This window comes from Hemicordylus capensis, chromosome 12, assembly GCF_027244095.1.
Source record: "Hemicordylus capensis ecotype Gifberg chromosome 12, rHemCap1.1.pri, whole genome shotgun sequence".
Classification (NCBI taxonomy): Eukaryota; Metazoa; Chordata; class Lepidosauria; order Squamata; family Cordylidae; genus Hemicordylus; species Hemicordylus capensis.
Genome location: NC_069668.1, coordinates 19,457,710 through 19,470,490, shown reverse-complemented (window position 1 = coordinate 19,470,490; position 12,781 = coordinate 19,457,710). Strand labels below are relative to the sequence as shown.

At 47.7% G+C, this 12,781-nt stretch overlaps 1 protein-coding gene across 3 annotated transcripts in view; it reads right to left on the bottom strand.

The window, feature by feature from the left end:
- Positions 1–12,781, bottom strand: part of PAFAH1B1 (platelet activating factor acetylhydrolase 1b regulatory subunit 1) — a 50,261-nt gene that overhangs the window by 21,008 nt on the left and 16,472 nt on the right. For all 3 annotated transcript variants that reach the window (XM_053274918.1, XM_053274920.1, XM_053274919.1), the window contains exon 2: positions 3,760–3,971. In XM_053274918.1, coding sequence (XP_053130893.1) covers positions 3,760–3,791 — 32 coding nt within the window. In that variant the 5' untranslated portion in view covers positions 3,792–3,971. The remainder of the gene's footprint in view (positions 1–3,759; positions 3,972–12,781) is intronic.

The window sequence follows — 12,781 nt, the reverse complement described above, 5'->3', positions numbered from 1 at the left end:
ACTCCCCTCCCTCTCTGTAACCTTGGCCACAAAGCCAGAACCGCAACACCACTTGCTAGGGAGCAAATCCAATGAAACAAGTGGACTTTCTTATGAGTAAACTTGCAGAGTTTACGCAGCACCACAACCCTGGAACACACTTGCCTCTGAAATCTGACTAGCTCATAGGGACATAGGAAGCTGCCATATACTGAATCAGACTCTTGGTCCATCTCACTCAGTATTGTCTTCACAGACTGGCAGCGGCTTCTCCAAGGCTGCAGGCTGGAATCTCTCCCAGCCCTATCTTGGAGATGCTGCCAGGGAGGGAACTTGGGAACCTTCTGCATGCAAGCATAGAGATGCTCTTCCTCGAGTGGCTCCATCCCCTGAGGGGACTATCACCCAGTGCTCATACTTCTAGTCTTCCTTTCGTATGCAACCTGCTTAGCTTAAAGGGACAAGTCATGCTTGCTACCACAAGACCAGCTCTCTTCCTTCTATGCTTGTTTTCAAATGGAATCCAACCAGCCCTCTTCCCTACACGGCCTCTCAAATTGTTTCTTTGGTAAATAATGCTCTCTTCTATCCATTTTTGCTTGCTGCTTTCATCTGTTGTTTTTAGTGAAGTGTCATTTGTATTGTTCAGAATTGCTTTGTTTATTTATTTTTTAATACCATTTGCTGCCTTAGGCTGTCATTTACAGGAAAAGTGGCACATTAAGCACATTAAGCTTTGACTAAAGCCCCAGAGAAAGGGAGGGAAGAGCAGAGAGTTCAGCATTAAAAAAAATGTTTGTCAGGAGTGAAAGCCGGAACAAACTTTTAGCACACCTTAAGATGTGATAGGCAAGAGGCCTGTTGGAACTGCTTGGCAGAAAGACAAACGTTCCCGTGAGTGGACAAAACTACTGCCAGGGCTGGCTGGCCGCTGCAATTTTTGGAAGCCCAAGAAAACCAGAAAATGGGGTCCCAGCAACCAGCTCTGGGTGTCTGAATTTTTGCTGCCTCTTTTTAAAGTGTCTAGACCTGAAGGTTGCAAAGATATGCATAGGAGGCGGGGGGGGGGGGACGACGCCTGATAGCATTTCAGATGCCACTGATTAAGGTTTTCAGAGGGCTAGCAGAATTATGCAGAACAGGATAGAGAGGTTATGCAAATCTAAATTAAGCTTCCATTGCAGAATCCAAGTTACCTTTTACACAGAAAGTTAGTTGTCATTTTATTTGTTCAGGGCACCGAATATAAACAGCCTTAATTCCAAACCAGGTGTGGTCTTGCTGTTATGGAGGGTGAGTGAGACACGAAGGCCTCTTGATTCAAGGTCCACACGACAGCAGCCAATGTGGCCACGCTGGCCCAAACTCAAGAGTCGCAGGGCTGCATTAATCACGAGGCTGACCCCTGCTGCAACGAAGGGGGGGGGAGGAAGAGAGCCACCCCCTGCTCCAACAGATGGAGCCGTGACAGCTGAGGGAAGGCAGACAGACCTCAATGAGTGGTGGCGGGAACTGACATTTACTTGGCTTGCTGAGATGGACCATCTCCGACAGCCAGCCAACCAACGGACGGCTCAGATATTGCCCAAAGCATCCGCTTCCCAACAGGATCGGACCTACAGATTGCTCTGTCATGTGGTGTCAGGTTCCTGCTGGGCCAGCCTCGGAATCCGCATCCTTTCTGTGAGTCGCCCCACTCATGCAGAAATCCAAAGAGAAGGGGCCCTTTGTGAGCAAGTGCTCCTCGTCCCCATGGGAATCCAGAACCCGTTTGTCCAGTTAACTAGGAAAAGCCTGCCCTGCTGTCATGAAAGGCTTCTCCTCGGATGTGCAAAGCAACTCCGGGAAGCACAACTCGGCTAGCACAGGCCTCGGCAAACTTCCCTCGGATCTAGGAGCCAGCCCCCCAAATTTAGGAGCCAGACAATAGGCACTTGACGAAATTACTGGACTTCGTGACAGGCACTGTGGAGGGAGAGAGGAAATGGGCTGATCTTTATCCCCTTTACAAGTAACTTGCTTGGAACAGAAGCAGAGCTGGCCAGGGACAAACGAAGATTTTATTAAATGACGCTGCGTCGGAATAGTCGAGGCACTACGGCTCCCCGGTGCCTGGGATTTTTCAAGCCCAATGCAAGCACGTCTTCTTATACCACAACAGCAGGAGAGGTATACTTACTCTCTCTCTCCTCGCAAGTTACTCTTAGTTCTGAAGTAGCCATACAGATGGGAATCACAAGCCCTTATCCCATCTGCCTTAGATGGCAACCATTATTTTTTAATGAAAAAGAAAATACTATGCAGTGGACACAGACTGCAACCCTCGAGTCTCTGCCCACGCTACAGCAGAGAGGCTCCTTGTTAAATAATGAAGGACCCACCTTTCTATACATCAAAGGCACTCGAAATGGCTCACAACAAAAGCCATGGAACCTTTAGGCAAACCCCTCATTAACGCTATCAAAGGAAGGAGGACAGCTGCTGGTCTAACACTATACTTGGTTCGACCCAACCTGAGATGAGAAGACTGCCCTCCCTCCTCTTAAAACCTAATTGCACACGGTGAGGGACTGATGCCAAAAGCTGTCTTGGGAGGAAGGCGCCAGCACTGAAAAGACCCTGCTCTGCGGGGTCTCAACCAAAATTATCAAAGGAGGGAGGTGAGGCAAAGGCCCATTAGATTCAAGCGGAAACGTTCAAGCTGATGGGCCGGACATATTCAAGATGTACAGCAAGTCACTGAAGCAGTTGTTTCAAGGTGGGTGGGGGGAGGCACAGACGATAGCAGCAGGCCAAGACTGAACAGGCTATCAATCTACGCAGGGCACCCCCTTTCCCACGATTTCTTCTGTTGTACATGCCTGGCCTTCTATCTCCCCACATCCCAAACTTGTTTTCAAATAATTTGTTCCACTTATTGCTCTAGCCCAGGGATTCTCAAACAAGGGTCCCCAGGTGTTGCTGCACTACAACTCCCATCAGCCCCAGCCTCAATGGCCTTTGGCTGGGGATGATGGGAGTTGAAGTCCAACAACATCTGGGGACCTACACCTGAGAACCCTTGGGCTTCTGAAACCCATCCTAGGTCTGTGCGTCTTAAGCTAGCGTGTGCAAAAGACAGCTGATGGAGAACTTGGATGCCTGCCCCCTCTTTGGCTACCCACCTGGTAACTGGGCAACAACTGGGCAAGTGCCAAGTCAAAGCTGGTGCAAAGCCTCAGGAGATCTGAGCCTAGAGACGGGATGCAATGCCTGGCGGGAAGGTTTCCGGAAAGCCCATCTTTCATGGTATTAATTTCTTCCCATGCCCAACACCCCACTAGCCCAAAGTAATATGCAAGATCACAGCTGACATGGAGGGACACTGGAAGCTGCTTTATACCAAGTCAAGCTATCGGTCCACGTAGCTCAGTACTGTCTACACAGGCTGGCAGCGGCTTCTCCAGGGTCACAGACAGGAGTCTCTCTCTCAGCCCTATCTGGAGATGCTGCCAGGGAGGGAATTTGGAACCTCTTGCATGCGAGCAAGCAGGTGCTCTTCCCAGAGCGGCCCAATCCTCAAAGGGGAATATCTAAGAGTGCTCACACATTGAGTCTCCCATTCCAATGCAAACCAGGGCAGACCCTGACTCATGCTTGCTACAACTCCCAACTCTCCTTCACTCCAGGGTTCAGAGGACGAAAAAAGCTGTTGCCCTCAAAAACTAACAATTCCAGTTCTGAAAAAGATTCTCGCCGCCAAGGTCAACTTCTGCAGTCCGATACTCCCCAGTTACTCACAGTTCATCTCGTTGCCTCTGTGACAGCACCATCCTGGCTGTGATGACGGGCTAGCGTGATTTGGCAGTCTCCCCTTCGTCAAGCAACTTCAGCACTTTGGGATCCACAGTTCAGTCGGCCACAAAGTGGCTTCAACCCAAAGGACACGGTGTCGCCAAGTGTACACGCTAGCAAGTAGACCGGATGCATTCAACAAGGAAGATTCGTTCCATCTAGTGGGGAAAGAGTGAGAGAAAAAACAGCGGGGTTGGTTTCTTTTCCAGAAACTATCCAGCAGTGATCTAGGAAGATGCTGAAAGACATCATCATCTCATACTGCGCAGGAGGCGGCAATGGTCAACCCCTCCTGTATTCTACCCAAGACAACCACAGGGCTCTGTGGGCCCCATGAGCCGGAATCAACTTGACAGCACACTTCACCTTTTACCTTTAAACCACCTTGAGATGCATTATGAAAGGCAGTATTAACACAGCTTCACCCATGGAGGCGTCTTGGAACTGCCTCTCAAGACACCTCCATGAGGCCAAGGAGAACCAAGTCTTTCAAATCCCTCCTCACAAGCTCCCTTCCCCAACGCTCCTTTGTCCCGTAAGGAATCAACCCATAGGAGTGGACATACACTTTAAAAAGTCGTTCGGTATGCAGGTCACACACACCGAACCAGTTCTGAGCCATCTGAGCTGCGCTTCATGGAGAATACAGAACTCCCTCACCTGCAGCGCAACTCTATAAAATTAGTGAATTGCTTGAGAAAAAAAATTAAAGTGTTGTACTTTACACACACACACACACACACACCCATCAAATACAGAGGTCCCTGCTTCAAATCTTGTTCCTGCCATGAAAACCATGCTTTCTGGCTGAATGGATAGGAGGGGACAGGTGTGTGGGGGGGTAGGAATCTATCCAGCTATATCCACTCATCTCCTATTATTTCAGAAGCAAGCCAGGATCAGTCACAAAAACTGGTTCCAAGACATTTCTCTCTGAATAGAACTGAAGCCAAATCAAAGATCTTTGGGTTGCCTGGAGTGGGAACCAAAACCCCACACAAAACAGGGCAGCCAGATTAAAGTAAGTGGTTTCGTGAACACTCCACTTGCAACTTGAGGATGGATGCTTTTTGTTTTCCTGGTTTTTCTCCTGTTTACCTCTAAAAAGATTCAGAAACAGTTTCTTAACACACAGTATTTCTTCAAGTTAAAAAGTTACTGTATTCTATTACAAGCCACAGAGCTTGATATTGTTCCTGAAACACATTTAACCAGTTTAAAGGGTCTGAAGTGGTTACCAAACAATTTTCTAAAGTTAGCAACTGGCCAGAACTTAACTGAGAATACCTATATTAGACAGACAGACAGACAGAGATATACATAATATATTCTGAAGAATTTGCTTGCTTGTTTGTGCAAAGGACAACCGTTTTAAATGTGCTGGAGTTCAACTTCAAGCATTATTCACTTTATTGAATAATTACTGCACATAGTAAAGTCTGAATCATAGTAAATTTGCATCTGAGAAAGATCTGCTTCTTTGGGGCAAGATGTCATGACCCAAGTCAAGATGTCAATGACTTACAAATACCAAATTTGGCATACAGAATCCTGCCTCTTAAATTAGCGGAATGCACTGCTTCCCCCCAAAAAAATATGTTGGGTGAATGGTTTAAATGAGTTCTTTTTATTTTTTAGAATATAATCATCATCATGTTTTAACTGTTGTATTCAACAGATCTTTAACATGCTATAATAGCCCCAAAGAAGATCTTTCTCAGATGCAAATTTACTATGATTCAAATTTTACTATGTGCAGTAATTGTTCAATAAAATGAATAATGCTTGAACTCCAACCAATTTAAAATGGTTCTTTTCCTTCTCTTTTGCCAACACATCAATACAAAATTCTATGACATGTATTTAATTGCCTGAACCTTCCTATAAGGGTAATCTATGCAAAATGACTTTGCCTGGTCAACAACAGGCCTCACCGGCTAGTATGTACAGGAGACCATTATCCATGGTTTCACAGACTGCAGTTTCATGTATCTGTGGATGGGTTTCTCTATCTGTGGCAGGAAATATAGTCAATTTTCACCTATCCGCAGTTCCTGAGTGGCCGGAAATGGCTCCTGGTGTCATTTCTTGCTGCCATTTTGAAGTACAGAGCCATTTTGTGGCTCTTTTATTTTTTAAAAACCCCCAGTTTTTCAACGAAAAATACGAGGATTTGGGGGGCATTCCTGGAGAACAAGATACTGTGCTTTTCTACCCCTATTTCGGCTCCCTTTCTGCTTTAACTTTTCCTTTTTTTCTTTAAGAGTAAGGAACCTAGCCCCCTGGATTCCCATAGGAATAAGGTTTCTTTATAAGCGGTTTCCATATTTGTGCTAACTGGCGGGAACAGAACCTGCAAATAAAGAGGGCCTCCTGTCTACACACAAACACGAACCAGAACAGAGCCCCAACTGACCTCCGCTCCCTGGCCAGGACCCTCAATTCTAGCAAGCAATGTCCCATATCCTGCCCGCATGCAGCTGCTCCAATTCCCCAAGATGACAGACATGCCCTTCTCACAAAGAGCGGCCTCGGAAGAAACCCCAGCACTGCAGCTGCTGCTGCTGCTGGATAAACAGCAGTGCTGTCATCATGCATGGAGTGCCAAAAAGCTGAGCGTGGCGTCACTGCCTGGTTTTCCTCCACATGCTCTGACAAGCCATGCTGCAAACGGTTGGCCGGTTGCCGGGTTCGCCGGGAGGAACGAAAGCTCACAGGCGATCTAGATAAAGTGAGATCTAGGAAGAAGGGGGCAAAGTGCCTATAAGAGGCAAACACATGCCAGATCCCGCTTAGAAGCGTCTAGATTTTTATTTTTAAACTGCAAAATAAAAACACAAGCAACAGCCCCAAACTGTGCATTCTGAGACAAAACAAGTGTGTCTTGAATAGCTTATGCACATTAGACTAATCCAGACGCCTAATTCTAGCTCTCTCTTCTGGCAGGATTATTGGGGCAGAGGGAGATCCATCATTAAGAAGGGAAATTAGGATTCAAGCCACCTCCCTCTACTGTTGTAGGAACCACCAAATTCACATTTTCCATGTAGCCACAAGGACCAGAAGACTGCTCTTCCACTGAAGGCTCAGGTTCACACAATTCCAAGACAGCAACCCCATTCTCTGTGAAGATTCTGGTCAGAATTCCCAAACCCCACTAAATTGTGAAAATGCAGTGTGCTAATTGCGGGGTGGTGGGGGAGAGAACGATGCTATGAAAACGAACCATCTGACAAAACATTTTAAGCTGCTCAGATCAAAGATCTGCATTACCAGACCTTACAGAAAACATGTCTGGAGCCTGCTTGAACAACTGCCTTACAAGCAGCTCCATCCACTGCAGAGGTTGATACTGTTTGCTTCGATGCCTTGAAAGGCTCCTGGGACTTAGTGGGTGGCTTCATGAGCAGGTGGTCCCCAGAGCAGAGAGGACAACGGGTTGAGGAGGGGCGCCGAGCTCCGGAGGCAACAGACGCAGGGGTCTGCTGGGGAAGAGAGACGGAAGGGCTCCAGGTGACCCGGCCAGGGAGGATTTCCCCAGCGCCTGGCTGGAAGCTGGAGAGCCAGGTGCTGTTGAATCGGGGATCTACAAACTGAGATTTTGTCATCTCACTCCTTTTCTGACACACAGGCAGAGAAGGGCCTGTCCCCTGCTGAGCAAAAAGGCACCTGTTTAATGTAGCAGGGGGAGAGCAACTGGCCCTATCCACCCCTAGCACAGCATCCCTCCGGTGGCTGTTGCTGGCGTCTGTCTGATGTTTCTTTTTCAGATTGTGAGCCCTTTGGCGACAGGGAGCCCTCTTATTCATTCATTCGTTTATATCTAAGTGGACTCTGGTTGAAAAGTGGTATATAAATATCTACCATATCCGTATTTTCATTCACACTGGGAGGTAGAGATGGTAAGAAACAGCGAGAACCGTCTCCTACTCCTGCTCCTCAAAAAGGAATCCTGCCGTTTCTACTTTCTCAAAAGTGGCCGCAGAAATGAGACCTCTGAGGAGGAGATCCATGTGGTGCTGGGTGTCCTGCTCGCCAGAGGGCTGAGGGCACCTCAGGGATTCCCAGATGTTGCCAACTACAACTCCCAGAATCCCCAGCTGCAATGGCCTTTGAATGAGAGTTGTAGTCAACAACATCTGGGAATCCCTGTTGGAGGGAACAATGGCAGGAAGACAGCTCTTAAAAAAAAAAAAAAGACTGAGCTCCATTAACAGATGTTTATATACCACCTCTGTGGTTGTAGTACAGGACTCTGAATTGAAGACAACCTCCTGATTCCCAATATCAAAAAACTTAAGCCTTGGATTCAGGGAAGTGCAGTGTTTTAGGAAGGCAGGGCTTCTCAGACTTGGCTCCCCAGATGTTGCTGGCCAAAGGCCACTGTGGCTGGGGATGATGGGAGTTGTAGTCCAACAACATCTGGGGAACCAAGTTAGAGGAGCCCTGCAAGTGAGGAATATTCCACATACCAAACTTGCAAAGATCCTTAACAAAGGCATTGTTTACGGAGAATTCTTCACCTGAATTTGATTGCCTAACCCCCCATAGCTTACTGTGGAAGCAGAGTTATCAACATGGGATTAAACTGTATTAAACAAAGGAGGTTTTCTCAGGAAAGATCCTTTTTTAATGCAAATTCTCTTCTAGGAAATTATAGAAAGGTACGCATGCGCCCAAACACACACACACACACACACACACACACACACACACACACACACACACAGTTGTGGCTAAACAGAATTACCATGGTGCATTAGCTGCTATTGACATGCTAATACCAGGAGGGCAAGGGAGACTGGGGCCCTGACCTTCTGATCTCATTAAAGCACATTTACTCCACACTGCTGGCTGTCCACACACGATTAGCAGGTCACCTGAGTGGGACGGTTTCCTTTCAGTTCAGCAAGGGCCGAGCCCAACTCCTCTTACAGGCCGCACGACTCTGACAACAGGTTTGCCAAGTGAGTGGGACTGCTCTCAGACACAAGGTTAGCCACACTTTTGCCCACTCATTTCTAGGCCATACCAGAAGTGATGCTCGCTCTGGACTGACAGCAGGCATGTGCTTCATAGAAGGTGGCTCCGTTCGGCATTATGGCTACCCTCAGCTGCAAACTCACAACCCTTCGATCGAGCTGCTATGCAGTCAGCAAGGTCAGAACTTCCCGGAAGCTGTTCATTAGCAACTAGAGGATTCACAGAGATTAGGTCTGTTCACCATTTTGCTTCCCTCGGAAATATTCCAGTAGGCACGACATTCATACATTAAACGGCTCCTTGTTAAAGACTCGTGCCTGAACACAGCTTCAGATATCAAAGTTACGTTGATAGTACTTTATTAGAAGGCTGGTCTCAGACAAGGCTGGTCCGTAAGCCCGAGCCTTGCTCTTGCATAATTAAGACACCCTTTCTGGCCTTGTACATTTCCCCGATGAACCCTCCTAATTAGCGTAACCTCTTCACCCTTCCCAGCCAAACCTCCACTACTGGAAAGCATGGAAGCCAGGCCATTTTCTCAAGCCTTGTAAAGTTAGAGTCCCTAGAACCGGCTGGTACGTCAAACTTATTTTACGACAATATCAGCAGCTTTTAGCCACTATTGCTACTATACAATCTTTTCAATCAGAGGAAAGTGTTGGGATTCTCAGCCACAAGTATTTATTAGCTATAAACCCCCTTTTAGATGATAATCCATAAAACAGAGGCAAGTTATATCCGTCATTCATGACTTACACACTGTGTGGGGAGAGATGGGACGCAACTGCAGATCAAAGCTTTACCATCAGAAGTAATGCGTCAGTAAAGAAATGCAGACTCCTTTCCAGACTAACTGCTTGTCCCTTAGCAAATTCAGCATTTGTTTTTTCAAAATTCATCAAGAAGCATGTGCGTTTACATGTGAATGCAGTTCTTATCCCACCCTGAGGTTTTAGACCACCACACCCAATCTAGAACAAAGCAGGATCAAATCCAGCTGAAAACCACCAACTCAAAATCAACTGGAGCTTGCCCATTAAAAAAACCCATAACCATTTCACAGTGCTTTCATAAAAGGCTTTGATCAAATAGCCACAGAAAAGGGACCCTGCGACTGTTGTGTGGACATCACAGAAGCTCTGTAGACAGTACTGGGCCAGGCAAACCACGAGTCCAACTCGAGACAAGACAGACGCATGTTTGTGCTCTGCTCCAGACTTGGCCTCTGGACGGTTATTGCCAAAAGGGGGGATCCTCAGGGATCAGGGAGACCATAAAGGGACACTGGAGCTGGGGTGGGGTGGGGTGGGGGACACCAACTGTGTGAGGTCTCCAAGGAAGGGCCTCTGACAGAGGGAAATGGCTTGCCTAGCAAACCAGAGATTACCGGTTCAAATCCCCGCTGGTACGTTTCCCAGAGCATGGGGAACCCCTATGTCAGGCAGCAGCGATATAGGAAGATGCTGAAAGGCATCACCTCATACTGTGCAGGAGAAGGCAATGGTTAAACCCCTCCTGTATTCTACCAAAAGAAAACTACAGGGCTCTGGGGTCGCCAGGAGTTGACACTGACTCGACGGACACTTCACTTGAAACACCAGAAGTACTCTCTGCCCTGTTGGAGTAACCAAGACTTACCAATAAAGCACCCTAAATGTATTTTTGCCATAAGAACAGCAAACTATCCTTAACTACTGTAAGGCACTCTGTGTGGGGCTGCCCTTGTATGTAGTCTGGAAAATACAACTGGTGCAGAATGCAGCAGCCAGACTAGCCTCAGGGACAAATCAAAGGGACCATATAACACCGATTATTGAAAGAATTGAACCGGCTGCCAATATGTTTTCTGTGCGAAATACAAACTGCTGGTTATTACCTACTAGTATTTTTAAGCCCGTTAAAATAACAGGCGCTAGTTGGGTTGTGTAGACGGAGACCACCCGCCGGCCGGCCGGCCTCCCTCCCTCGCCGCGGCTGCTGGCCGGCCTCCCTCCCTCGCCGCAGCCGCCGGCCGTCTTTCTCGGCACGTCCGAGAAAGATATGGCCGCAGGCACCAGGCGGCCATGTTGCCTCTCCGCGCGAAAGGAGAAGAAGAGGGGACCGGGGAGGAAGGCCGGCCTGCCTTGCCGCGGCCGCCGGCCTGCCTCCCTCCTTTGCCGCGGCGGCCGCCGGCCGGCCTCCCTGCCTCCCTCGCCGCGGCCGGCCGGCCTCCCTCCCTGCCCCGCCGTGGCCGCCGGCCGACCGGCCTCCCTCCCTGCCCCGCCGCCGGCCGGCCAGCCTCCCTCCCTGCCTCGCCGCAGCCACCGAAAGATACGGCCGCAGGCACCAGGCGGCCACGTTGCCTCTCCGCGCGAAAGGAGGAGAAGAGGGGACCGGGGAGGAAGGCCAGCCGACTGGCCGGCGGCCGCAGCGAGGGAGGGAGGCCGCGGCCGCCGGCTGGCCTTCCTCCCCAATCCCCTCTTCTCCTCCTTTCGCACAGAGAGGCAACATGGCCGCCTGGTGCCTGTGGCCATATCTTTCTCGGACGTGCCAAGAAAGACACGGCCGAGAAAGACACGGGCGCAGAGACACGGGCGCACACCCAAGCCTTTTATTATAGAGAATAAAGCCCTTAATGGCTTGGATCCAGGATATTTAAGAGATTGCTGCCTTTGTCATGAACCCTCCCGCCTGTTATGATCATCTGGAGAGGTCCGGTGAGGGTTGCCACGAGCTTGTCTGGAGGCAACTCAGGACCGGGTCTTCTCTGCGGCTACCCCGGGGCTTTGGGAGGCACTCCCTGTTGAAATAAAAGCACCCTCTTCTCTGTTTGTTTTAAGACATATCTGTTTTCTCAGCTTTTGAATTGAAAGTTTCTTGTATCTAATATGTTTTTATCTGCGATCTTGTTTTATTAGTTTTGTGAATTTTAACTGTTTTATACGGTTTTAATATTTGACGTTTTTTAAATTTGTACACCGCCTAGAGATGTTTGTATCAGGCTGTATAGAAATATAACAAATAAACAACAATAAATAAATTACACTGACAGATGCAGGCATCTAAGATTTGGTATCGAGCTTTTACAATTGGGATAACGCAGGCTCATACAAGCCACACATGCTCAGGCCGTTCGCTGTACAAGAACTCACCATATATTAAAAAGCAAGGGTCTCAAACTGCAGGTGTTGGCTTAAAACTCCCATAATCCCTAGTCAACAGCCACTATGATGGGGGATTATGGGATCTGGAGTCCAGCAACCACCGGAAGGCCACAGTTTCAAGTTTATCTCTTGGTTTTATCTCATGCTACCGGTGAAAGCATTTAAACCTTTGCCCGCATTGTTGGCACTCTTTACTGGAGTTTATCTACGTAAAACATTAAGCAAGCAGTGCACATTGCTAACACTGTAATAGCAGAAGCAAACATGGAGAGTAATAAAGGTCAATGAAATGGCCAGAAATAAAGATTGTGCATGCATTGTGATGGTATTTAAATTCAAGAAATGCACCGGATTAGGAAGCGGCAGAGTGTTGAATTTTGAAGTTGTTTACCCCACTCCTCTTGACATAGTACAACAAAAATATACAATACAGTACACACAAATTAAAAACAGACAATACTAACAAGAGTGATGAAAAGACCAAAACAAAAACAAAAAAACAACCCACCCTCAAAACAGATCAGCCCAAAAGGAAACAAGGACAAGTTAGGAAATCCCATATGCCGTATGGAATAGATAGACTTAAGCAGACTGTGAGGCCATATGAGGTATGGGTATACAGCCCAAAACGCAAATCTCTGAGCGGTTTACAGCAAAACAACCGATAAAAAGAGTAAAAGTTTCGACAATTGCACAACAATTAAAATTTAAAGCGTTACAACTATTAAACACACAATTAAAACAGTATCTATTTAAGATATTGTTGTATGCGTACATACGTGTCTTTTTTCACCACTCCACACTATGTAGGCATGGAAAGGGCACAAGATGATGAAAAAATA